The 12,636-nt window shown below is 44.3% G+C and overlaps 1 protein-coding gene across 1 annotated transcript; it reads left to right on the top strand.

Moving 5' to 3' along the window:
* The first annotated feature begins 6,823 nt into the window (after positions 1 to 6,823).
* Positions 6,824 to 8,349, top strand: LOC123021701 (zinc finger protein 501-like). Its single transcript, XM_044426721.1, has one exon. It carries the CDS (start codon positions 6,824 to 6,826, stop codon positions 8,234 to 8,236), a length of 1,413 nt encoding a protein of 470 aa, XP_044282656.1. The 3' UTR covers positions 8,237 to 8,349.
* Positions 8,350 to 12,636: the final 4,287 nt, after the last annotated feature.

The raw sequence follows: 12,636 nt of genomic DNA, 5'->3' as shown, positions 1-12,636 counted from the left end.
CTTCCCCATCTATTTGCCAGGAAGTGAGAGGACTAGATGCCATTATCTTAGTTTTCTTAATGTTGAGTTTCAAGCCAACTTTTGCGCTCTCCTCCTTCACCCACATCAAGAGGCTCTTTAGTTCCTCTTCACTTTCTGCCATGAGAGTGGTATCATCTGCATATCTGAGTTTGTTGATATTTCTCCTGGCAATCTGAATTCCAACTCGTGATTCATCCAGCCCCGCCTTTCTCATGATGTGCTCTGCATATAAGTTAAATAGGCAGGGCGACATTATACAGCCTTGCCAAACTCCTTTCTCAGTTTTGAACCTGTTGTTGTTGTTATTATTATTGTTATTATTATTATTATTACATTTCTATGCTGCCCCTTCCCGAAACCTCGGGGCGGCTTACAACACGATAAAATACATTGAAATACAATAGCACATAATAAATTACCATTAAATACAAAAATACAAAAAATACATTGATTTACAAATATAAGATTAAAATTATCAGTATAAATAAGTAAATAAAAATATAGGAGGAGAAAGAGAAGGAAGAAGAAGTTGCCCTGGCCAGATCATATGTTTTAACAATTAAAATGATGTTTAAATAAAAAGGTCTTTACCTGGCGCCGAAAAACCAGTAAGGACGGTGCCAGGCGGACCTCTTTGGGGAGTGAATTCCATAGGTTGGGTGCCACCGCAGAGAAAGCCCTCCTCCGAGTACTTACTCTCCTAATTTCTTTCATGGAGGGTTCCCAGAGAAGGGACTCTCCCGTAGATCTCAAAGGGCGGTTGGGCATATACGGACGTAAGCGCTCGTTCAGGTAGCCAGGACCCAAGCCGTTTAGGGCTTTATAGGTCATCACCAACACCTTGAATTGGGCCCGGGCTTCAATGGGAAGCCAGTGAAGCTGACGGAGGACTGGAGTCATGTGAGCATAACGCCCCGTCCCCGTCAGCAACCTGGCAGCTCTATTTTGCACCAATTGAAGTGTTCGGACCGTCTTCAGGGGAAGCCCCACGTAAAGCGCGTTACAGAAGTCTAGGCAGGAAGTCACCAGCGCGTGTGTCACCGTCGCCAGGCAGTCGTACTCCAGGTAGGGGCGCAGCTGATTAATCAGCCGAAGCTGAAGGAAGGCGTTCCTCACCACCGCTGTCACCTGAGCTTCCAAAGAAAGCTCCGGGTCGAGGAGTACTCCTAAGCTGCGGACCTTATCCCTAAGAGGGAGTGTTGCACCATTCAGGACCAGGTCAAATCCACCCTCTCCAAAACCCGATCCGCCAACCAACAGGACCTCCGTCTTGTCTGGGTTGAGTTTCAGTTTATTTGCCCTCATCCATTCCCTTACCTCGGCCAAGCACCGGTTCAGCACAGCCACTGCCTCACCTGGATTAGTGGAAAACGAGAGGTAAAGCTGGGTATCATCAGTGTATTGATGATTCCGCAGCCCACACCTCCTGATGACCTCTCCCAGCGGTTTCATATAGATGTTAAATAGCAGAGGGGATAGAATGGAGCCCTGTGGTACTCCATGGCATAGCTGCCATGACGTAGAGACATGGTCCCCCAGCACTACCTTCTGGAATCGACCGTTGAGATAGGAGCAGAACCACTGCAGAGCAGTGCCTCCAACCCCCAATCCCGCAAGTCTATCCAGAAGGATACCATGGTCGATGGTATCAAAAGCCGCCGAGAGGTCCAGAAGAACCAACAGGGATGTACTCCCCCTGTCCTTCTCCCTGCACAGGTCATCGTACAGGGCGACCAAGACAGATTCAGTACTGTACCCGGGTCTGAAGCCAGACTGAAAAGGATCCAGATAATCAGTTTCATCCAAGAGTGCTTGGAGTTGTTCCGCCACCACTCGCTCCAACACCTTGCCCAGAAACGGGATGTTGGCCACAGGTCTATAGTTAGTGGCCATCTCTGGATCCAGTGACGCTTTCTTCAGGACCAGTCGTATTACCGCCTCCTTTAAAGGGGCAGGCACTCGACCCTCCCTCAGAGAAGCGTTAACCACTTCCAAGATCCAGGTCCCAATCCCGTGCTTGGAGTGATTTATTAACCAAGACGGGCAAGGATCCAATAGGCAAGTGGTGGGACGTACTCTTCCAAGCACCTTTCCACATCATCGGGTCACAATAATTGAAATTCCTCCAATAATTTTGGACCAGACGGTAGCATTGGTGACTCCTCAGAGACCTCCGATTCATTAGTGGAGTCCAGCTCGTGACGAATCTGAGCGATTTTCTCCCTGAAATGCCTGGCAAAGTCGTCACAGCGGGCCTTTGAGGGTGGCATCGGATCTTCCTTAGGACCCGGGCAAACCAGGCCTTGCACCACTCGAAAAAGCTCTGCCGGACGGCATTGTGAGGAGGCAATGGAAGCGGAAAAAAACTTCTTTTTCACCGCCTTCACCGCCACAGCATAGGCCCAATAGTGGGCTCTCAAGTGTGTTCGGTCAGATTCATTCCGTGATTTCCTCCACCTACGCTCTAGCCGTCTCCCAACTCGCCTCATCGCCCGCAATTCAGGTGTATACCAAGGGGAAGAGCGGACTCTGCCCGGTGGGAGAGGACGCTTGGGAGCGATCGTGTCCACAGCCCTGGTCATCTCTCCGTTCCACAGTTCGACCAGAGCCTCGACAGGAGCACCAGTCTTGTCAGCCGGAAACTCCCCCAGGGCCTTCAGGAATCCTTCCGGATCCATCTGGCTCCGGGGGCGGGCCCATACAATCGGGTCTGCACTCTTATAGAGGGAGAGGCCGCTCTCGAGCGCAAACCTCACCAGGAGGTGATCTGACCATGACAGGGGAGTCAAACATAAGTTCCTCACCCTCAGGTCATCCTCTTCCTGCCCCGTCATGAATACCAGGTTCAGAGTGTGTCCATGTTCATGGGTCGGGTCGATGACGTGTTGAGACAGGCCCATGGCCGTCATAGAGGCCATGAAGTCCTGAGCCGCCCCGGTCAGTCCAGACTCGGCATGGAGATTGAAGTCCCCCAGGACCAACATCCTGGGGGTCCTCAACACCAGGTCCGAGACGGTCTCTGTCAGCTCAGATAGGGAGACTGCTGGGGAGAAGGGTGCACGGTACACCAACAGAATCCCCAGTCTGTCTCGTTCGCCCAACACCAAGTAGAGGCACTCCAGCCCTGGTCTCAAAGGGACCGGAAGACCCGTGAGAGAGATGGAGGCTCGGTAAACCAACGCGACTCCCCCTCCCCTCCCTTCTGGGCGTGAACAGTGTTGAGCCAGATAGCCGGGCGGGCACAATTGGGAGAGGGCAACATCCCCTCCCTCTCCCGCCCAGGTCTCCGTTATGCAAGCCAGGTTGGCCCTCTCATCCACAATCAAGTCATGGATGAGGGAAGATTTATTATTGTTCGACCTGGCATTGAGCAGCAGTACCGTCAGACCCGAGGGGTGGTTGACAAGGCTACCTGGTGCCCTCTGGTTGGGGGCAGGACCAGAAAGAGGGACAGGTGTCAGCCATCTGTCCAACCTTCTTCTACGTGGACACGTTAAGCCCCTATTGTTGTAATGACCATTGCCCATGACCACGCCAATCAGTGGTTCCGTGTCCAGTTCTCACTGCTGCTTCTTGATCCGCATATAGGTTTCTCAGGAGACAAATAGGATGGTCTGGTACTCCCATTTCTTTAAGAACTTGCCACATTTGGTTGTGATCCACACAATCAAAGGCTTTAGCATAGTCAATGAAGCAGAAGTAGATGTTTTTCTGGAACTCCCTAGCTTCCTCCATGATCCAGCGTATGTTGGCAATTTGATCTCTAGTTTCTCTCCCTCTTCGAAATCCTGCCTGTACTTCTGGTAGTTCTCAGTCCACATACTGCTGGAGCCTAGTTTGTAGGATTTTGAGCATCACTTTGCTAGCATGTGAAATGAGTGCAATGGTGCGGTAGTTTGAACATTCTTTGGCATTGCCCTTCTTTGGGATGGGAATGTAAACTGACCTTTTCCAATCCTGTGGCCACTGTTGAGTTTTCCAAATCTGCTGGCATATTGAGTGTAGCACTTTTACTGCATCGTCTTTTAGGATTTTGACTAGCTCAACCAGAATACTGTCACCTCCACTAGCTTTGTTGTTGCTCAGACTTCCTAAGGCCCATTTGACTTCACATTCCAGGATGTCTGGCTTGAGGTCAATGACCACCCATCGTGGTTATCAGGGACGTTAAGCTCTTTCTTGTATAGTTCTTCTGTGTAATCTTGCCACCTCTTCTTAATCTGTTCTGCCTCTGTTAGGTCCCTGTCATTTTGGTCCTTTATCATGCCCATCTTTGCATGAAATGTTCCCTTCATATCTCCAATTTTCTTGAAGAGATCTCTGGTCCTCCCTATTCTATTGTTTTCTTCTATTTCTTTGCACTGTTCATTTAAGAAGGCATTCTTATCTCTTCTAGCTGTTCTCTGAAATTCTGCATTCATTGTTTGTATCTTTCTCTTTCTCCCTTGCCTTTCACTTCCCTTCTTTCCTCAGCTATTTGTAAAGCTTCCTCAGACAGCCATTTTGCTTTCTTGCATTTCTTTTTCTTTGGGATGGTTTTAGTTGCTGCCTCTTGTACAATGTTGCGAACCTCCGTCCATAGTTCTTCAAGCACTCTGTCTATCAGATCTAATTCCTTAAATCTATTTGTCACCTCTTCTGTATATTCACCAGGAATATGAGTTAGGTCATACCTGAGTAGCCTAGTGCTTTTCCCTACTTCAACTTAAGCCTAAATTTTGCAACCAGAAGCTCATGATCTGAGCCGCGGTCAGCTCCTGGTCTAGTTTTTACTGACTGAATAGAGCTTCTCCATCTTTGGCTGCAGAGCACATAGTCAATCTGATTTCTGTGTTGACCGTCTGGGGATGTCCATGTGTAGAGTCATCTCCTGGGTTGTTGGAAAAGAGTGTTTGCTATGACCATCGTATTCTCTTGACAAAATTCTACCAGCCTGTGCCCTGCTTCATTTTGTACTCCAAGGCCAAACTTGCCTGTTATTCCGGTTATCTTTTGGCTTCCTACTTTAGCATTCCAATCCCCCATGATGAAAAGGACATCATTTTTTGGAGTTAATTCTAGAAGGTGCTGTAGGCCTTCATAGAACTAGTCAACTTCAGCCTCTTCAGCACCAGTGGTTGGGGCATAGACTTGGACTACTGTGATGTTGAATGGTTTGCCTTGGATTCGAACTGAGATCATTCTGTCATTTTGGAGGTTGTATCCCAGTACTGCTTTTCCTACTCTTTTATTGACTATGAAGGCTTCTTGCCTTCTTGGGATTCTTGCCCACAGTAGTATACCTGATGGTCATCTGAATTAAATTCACCCATTCCTGTCCATTTTAGTTCACTGATTCCTAAGAAGTCGATGTTCAGTCTTGTCATCTCTTGTTTGACCACATCCAGCTTGCCTTGATTCATGGATCTTACATTCCAGGTTCCTATGGAGTATAGATCTTCACAGCATCGGACTCTCCTTTCACCTTATTCCAAATAATCTAGGATGTCCTTCATGTTTTACAACAACCTTAATTGGAGCTAGACTCTAAAAACACCCTTCAGCCGGAGGCATCCCTCCGTTTTGTTTTCCATTCAGTCGTCTCTCTCACAGGCTGGTATTCCTGAAAACCTAGTCTCTTTTATGATCTTGTTCGTGACGCCAATTATGTGACCGTGCTAAAGCGGTCCTTGATTCAGTAAAGAGGAGACTATCAGGTTTCCAAGGAAAGCTCCTTTCGGAGAGAGACTGAACGCCAGATCTGGTTTTAAACACTATGCATGCGACATTTATTCTATGATATAAAGAATGCAGAAGTATAAGAATACAAGTTCAGCAATCGTCAGCACCAATATCAAGAGGCCTCATTCACACTCGCCTTCGTGCAGCACTCATACCCCAGCCAATAGACCCTCTCGGTGATCCATCGGGACTGTGGGTGATCAGTAGCAGCACCGTTCTGACACACACGGGAGCTGGAAAGCCCAGCCATTTTATACCTTTAAGTTGATGCTATCAGCTGAGTCCAACTGGATCGAACAGTGAACTCCTCTGAGCAGAGCTGACACACAGAACGGGCTGGTCCTTATCTTGAACACACGCGGTCTCGTCACATTCTATTCTCTCTCTCTGGATGGCGCAGCTGGGCTTATCTGTTATGTTCTGCTCTCCAACCACTGCCGGCCTCTCAGTGTTCTCAGTCTGGTCCGTCCCATCATGCTTTTTCATTCTTCATTTTCTTCTGGATCTTAGGCCTTCAGGAACCCAGGCACACTGTGACAAGGTCCCCTTATGGATCAGTAGCCGGTTGAAAGACAGAAAGCTCAGAGTAAATCCTCTCAAGGGAGAGATGTGAAGAGTGGGACAACAGCATGAGAAGAGCCCTGCTGGCTCACCGAATCCATTGAGCCCGGTGCTGTGTTCACACAGAGAACAACCTCTTGTTTGTGGGAAAGCCAGAAATGAGTCCCGGAGCACTGGAGAATGGTGAGAATATTGGAGATGCTGAAATGAAGGAAGCCACAACTTTGGCTTTATCTTCAATGACTTCATGTGTTTCAGCCGTCAAATGGTAATGAGATTTTCATTTTCTCTTTATTCCTAAGCAGGTGAGCAGTGACAATTCAGTAAGAGTTAAGCCGAACCATGTGTCTTACCCACAGAAACAAGCGAGCAGGAAGTGAGAAAAGAGACATTTCAAACTTAACTTTCAAAGTCAGCTTCCGTGCAAGCACAAGTCTTCTTCGACGTCAAAAACTGACAACACGGAGAAGTCCTAAAAAACATCTACCATCGCACACTCTGGAATAGACCATATAAAACCATGGCCCGCAGAAAGAGTTTCACTGGGGGTAAAAGTCATGCTAAAGATCAGATTGTCCACTTTGAAGAGCAGCCAAAGGACAGCACGCAAAGTGGAAGGAGCTTCAGTGAACTTCCAGATCTTAAGAAGAGCACAAGAATCCATACTGGAGAGAAGTCCTGTGCAAGTATGAAATGTGGAAAGAGCCTCTTGGCTGCTGGAAGTCTGCCTGCCCCTCAAAGAATCCGCACCAGGGAGAAACCCTTTCATTGCACAGAATGTGGAAAGAACTTCCGGCAGAAAGGTAATCTGACCATGCATCAAAGAATCCACACTGGGGAGAAGTCTCTTAAATGTAGAGAATGTGGAAGGAACTTCAGGCAGAATGAACATCTTTCTAAGCATCAGAGAACACACACTGAAAAAAACCCATATAATTGCACGGTATGTGGAAAGAACTTCAGTGGAATGAGTAGCCTGACTCGACATACAAGAGTATATGCTAGGGAGAAGCCCTATAAATGCATGGAATGTGGAAAGACCTTCCCCTGGAATGATCAGCTCAGTCTGCATCAAAGAACCCACACTGGGGAGAAGCCTTTTAAATGCACGGAATGTAGAAAGAGCTTCAGTGGAAGGAGTAATCTGATTCGACATTTTAGAGTACACACTGGGGAGAAGCCCTATAAATGCAAGGAATGTGGAAAGAGCTTCAGTGTAGGGAGTAATCTGGTTCGCCATTTTAGAGTACACACTGGGGATAAGCCCTATAAATGCATGGAATGTGGAAAAAGCTTTTTGGAAAGTGCAAGTCTTACTATACATCAAAGACTTCACACTGGGGAGAAGCCTTATACATGCTCAGAATGTGGGAAGTGCTTCCACCATAACTATCACCTTATAATGCATCAAAGAACACACAGTGAGGAAAAACCGTATAAATGCCTGGAATGTGAGAAGAGCTTCAGGCACAAGAATCTTCTTACTAGACATCGAAGAACCCATACAAGTGAGAAGTCTCTTAAATGTAGAGAATGTGGAAGGAACTTTAGGCAGAGTGAACATCTTTTTAAGCATCAGAGAACACATACTGGAGAAAACCCATATAAATGCACGGTATGTGGAAAGAACTTCAGTGGAATGTGTACCCTGACTCGACATTCAAGAGTACACACTGGGGAGAAGCCCTATAAATGCATGGAATGTGGAAAGAGCTTCCCCTGGAGTTATCAGCTCAATCTACATCAAAGAACCCACACTGGGGAGAAGCCTTTTAAATGCATGGTTTGTGGAAAGAGCTTCACCCAGAAGCAGTATCTTACCGGACATGAAAGAATCCACACTGGGGAAAAGCCATATAAATGCAAGGAATGTGGAAAGAGCTTCAGTCAAATGAGTCATCTGACTCGACATTTGAGAGCACACACTGGGTAAAAGCCTTTTCGATGCATGGTATGTGGAAAGAGCTTCCAGGATAATGGAATTCTGACAATACATCAAAGAAACCACACTGAGGAGAAGTCATTTAGAGACATGAAATGTGAGCCTCATTGATAAGCATCAAAGGTAAGCAATTGATAAGCAAGCAGACTTCCGGTTGACGTTGCAGCGAGACGGCAGTGAAGAACAGGGACTCCGCACTTCATGCCGAAATCCGTTCTACAGAGGGCCTTGGCAGGCCCATCCAAGCCCTGTTGGGGCAGGGATTAGAAGTCTGAACATACTTCTGGCTTGTGGGGGGCGGTTGTCCCCCACCTGCCGGGAGAAGCTCGTGGATTCTCAGTGAACGGAAAGAGAGGGGTGCACTTCCACCTCACTAGTAGTCAGTTCCGGTTTAATAGTGAAGAAGAAAAAATTTTAGAAATGTTAAAGCATAGAAATATTTTAATAAATAAATAAATAAATAAATAAATTTAGAAGTGGACATTGGACCTGCTGGGTGAGCAATCAGTCTTTTTAAAATATTGTCCTTGAAAGAACTTGTGAATCAAGTACCAATCTAAATAAAAAAAGAAAGCCCCTCTTGACGGAGGGAGGAAACTCCCCCCTTTGGAGTTTAAGCAGGGACAAATCTAGGGGAAATTAAGTAAAACTGGGGAAATCTGAGACTCGGAAAGAAGAGACTCTTGTTTAATCGCCCCAAGAGCGAAGAATCAAATCTGAGCTTACTGTACATTAATTGGTAGAAAAAGATTTCTTTTTGTTTCATTTCTGTAGGTGGACATGGTGATCTGATCTTTTTCAGAGTTCCTGCTTGAAAGTGAAACTCTTTTGTCTTTTGTTATAACAACAAACAACTCTTTGCTGCCACCCTGTGGCCATTTTATCCTATAACAAATACATTGTCTACCAAATTTTTTTTGTGATTCTTTGCTGCCATCTTGTGGCCATTTAGCACTATAACAAGCTACTTTAAAAATTGTCTCAATTTTTTTTTTATTTTCATCATGGAAAAAACTCATCCATCATCCTCAGCACCTGCGTCTGCCTCACAATGCCCAATACATCAATCAAAAACTCTGGATGTGGAAAAAAATCAAAAAGATTTACAAATGACACTATTGGCAATGCAAGCGTCTCAAGAGTCTATTCAAAACGCCATTCAAAAATTGGCCTTGGAACAAAGTGAAAGACTGGATAAACTGGATAGTCATGTTTTGGATATGAATAATCAACTTGCACACATTTGACTCAAAATAGGACAAAATGAACAAAAATACAAGAAATGGAAAAGAAGACTGATGATAAGAAAACTAAAAGATGGATAAAGAGATGGATTTACACAAACAAGTCACTATGGGATTCAGTTGCCATATTGGAACTGGAGAAGGTGTCTAAGTATCTAAGATTTCAGAATACACCAGAGGCAAAAAATGAAAACCTAAGTGATTTAATAAACACTTTGTTAGCAGATGCTCTTGATTTGGAAAAGGAAGAGATTGATAACGAGACTGGCCTGGTTTATAGAGTCAACTTAAGCTATGTTAGAAGGCATAAACCTCCGAGGGAGAATGAATAATTCTAAGGGAAATCTATATCTTGAAGGGCATGATATACAAACAGGCTGGCATGCTTATATGTGGTAAGGGCACTGACATTTCTCGGTGGCACAAGGTTCAAATCCAATTGAGATACGTTAAGACTATAGAATGTGTGGTTTTTATATGGAATTGCCAACATTTGATCAAATGATTTTAAAACCAGATGAAAAAATGATTAAAAGATTGTATAACTTCCTTTTGGGCATGAAAATGAAAGATGAACAAATTAAGGAAACGATAACGTGGGCACAAAATGTTGGATATAATATTGAGTTACAGAAATGGCAAACGCTGTGGGAAAGAACTATTAAGGTAACCTTAGGAACTTCATATAAAGAAAACCTTTATAAATGTTTTATAGATAGACAGACAGACAGATAGATATAAATGTTTGATAGATGGTATCTATTGCCAAATAGAGTAGCAAAAATGTTCCCAAATATGGCAAATAGATGTTGGAAATGTGAACGTAAACCTGGTGCTTTTTATCATATGTGGTGGACTTGTGATAAGGCAAAAAAAAAAAAAAAAATACTGGGTTAAAATACATAAATGGCTTGAGAAAATGCTACAAAAACCTTTAACCTTCATTATTCTAGGTGACTTTGATAAACAAACTATATATTTGATTTTACATATAATTGCTGCAGTGAGGATTGCATTTGCTCAACACTGGAGGACTGAAGAGTCATTTATTGATGAGCTGATCTTAAAAAAGATCTTGGACCGTGCAGAAATGGACAGATTGACCTTGTCTCTGAAGGAGAAGGAGAATACCTATTTCTATCAAACTTGGAACTCTTTTTATTATTGGTTAGAGAAAAGTGACTATGCGTAGATCTGAATATGGTTATTGACTGTTAAAAAGAGTAAGATGTCAATCCAGTGTGTCCGATGTCTTAAATGATTGATGTTTTTAATGTTAGATTGTAGAGAAAGTAATAAAATTTACTTTGATAAGCATCAAAATTTGATAAGCATCAAAGCACTTATCTGGGGAAAAGCTTTATCAATGTAGAAAGTATGGAATGAGTTTCACCCAAACTGAACACTGAGTGACATGTTAAGAAGAGAACATTGAAAGCTATGAAGTGTGAAAGAAGCTTCGTTAATAAAGTAAGCTTTTCTGCTTATATGGATCCTGGGAAAGAGCTACAGAAGGGTAAACTCCACTTGCTGTTCAAACGGAACCATGGGGAGATGCAGAGAGGACTCGGTTCACAAGGAATCTCTGGGCCGACATCTGGGAACGTAATTACAGACATTCCACGCCGCATCAGGCCAGCCGTTACGTGAGTGCACCGTTATGCCTCTTGCCCTTGTTGCAAATTTAGGAAAACAAAGTTTTCCGCAGGGAATTCTGGATCGTATTTTAATTTATGGAGTCCAGTGCATCTCCACTCACTTGACATCCTGTTTGTATAGTTAACATAAATATTTTATATTTATGCTCTGTCAAAGGAGCTGCCATAAACAGGTATTTTTCTGCTCCTCTTCCCCAAATGCCAGTTTATCATTTTTTTCCCGATGCACAATTTTCTATGTCATGGGATGGGTACAATTCTGTTAGCTGAAGAAGAGAGAATGGAGTCATTTATTTGTTTTATTTATTTATTTTTCAATTTATATCCTGCCTTTTTCCTACAAAGGGCTCAAACCAGCTTACATCTCCTCCTCCATCTTATCTCCACAACAACAACCCTGTGAGGTAGGTTGGGCTGAGAGTCTGTGACTGGCCCAAAGTCACACAGTTGGCTCCATGGCTGAGCGGGGACTAGAACCCAGATTGTCTGAGTCCCAGCCCCGTGCTCTTATGCATTTCTGAAAATAGGTATGAAACATAATGGATCTTTCTTTATGGTAATGTATTGCTGCTTAAGCCAGTTAGTGTTTCCAAAACTATGTCTAAGCTGTCATTTTCCTAAACAGCTTTCCTAAAGAAAGGAAATCCTCAGAATAAAGACAAAAGCTCATTGGTTCATAATTCCAGTACTATGAGGATTCTCCAAAAGGGTTCTGCACTTTTTAAACTCTGCTCCAAAAACAAATCACATCACTTTTCTACATAGTCACCTTCCTTTGCGATGCGTTTTTCCCAGCACTGTGCCAACTTTTTAATGCCATCAGCAATATATATATATATATATATATATATATATATATAAAAGTGCAGAAACTTTTTGAAGAACCCTTTATTTCAAATTGGATATGTTGCTGCTGTTAGTTGCGAAGTCACATCCGACCCATTGCGACCCCATGGGCATTCCTCCAGGCCTTCCTGTCCTCCACCATCCCCCGGAGTCCACCCAAGCTCACGCCAACTGCTTGAGTGACTCCAAAGGCAATAATTAATTGGCAAATTAACTAGGCAGGAAGAAGTCTCTTGGCAGCAAGAAGCTTCATGGAAAGCACTGGGGTCCAGCAGAATCCCAAAACATCTGGAAGTTGGGTGCTGCAGAAGCAGTTGTGAATGTACAGTCAAGGCCTGGACTGTTTGATTTAGGGATGACACAGAAATAAATGGAGTGGTCATGGGAAACTCTTGTTTTTCACACTGAATGGTGAAGCAACATGGCTGCTTGAACCTGTCCTCCGAATTAGCTAAATGGAAGTCCTCCAAACAGGCCAGAGCCCAGTGCTAATCCAGAGATTTACAAGCCAAGAGCAAGATGAGGTGAAAACACCCACACTTTTAACTGAAGGCGAAATGCAGGTACAACCTGCTTTTGTATTCAAAAGCCTTTGAGACATCGGAGGGCGGGGATGAGCCTCCTTAGCTAGAAATTGGCTTGC

The sequence above is a fragment of the Varanus komodoensis genome, unplaced genomic scaffold (genome assembly GCF_004798865.1).
Source record: "Varanus komodoensis strain SLA01 unplaced genomic scaffold, ASM479886v1 scaffold172, whole genome shotgun sequence".
Taxonomy (NCBI): Eukaryota; Metazoa; Chordata; class Lepidosauria; order Squamata; family Varanidae; genus Varanus; species Varanus komodoensis.
This window is presented reverse-complemented; position numbering and strand designations above follow the sequence as displayed.

What these genes read in the sequence shown, in the direction of transcription:
- LOC123021701 (XM_044426721.1), top strand. Translation starts at nt 6,824, where the DNA reads ATGGCCCGCAGAAAGAGTTTCACTGGGGGTAAAAGTCATGCTAAAGAT.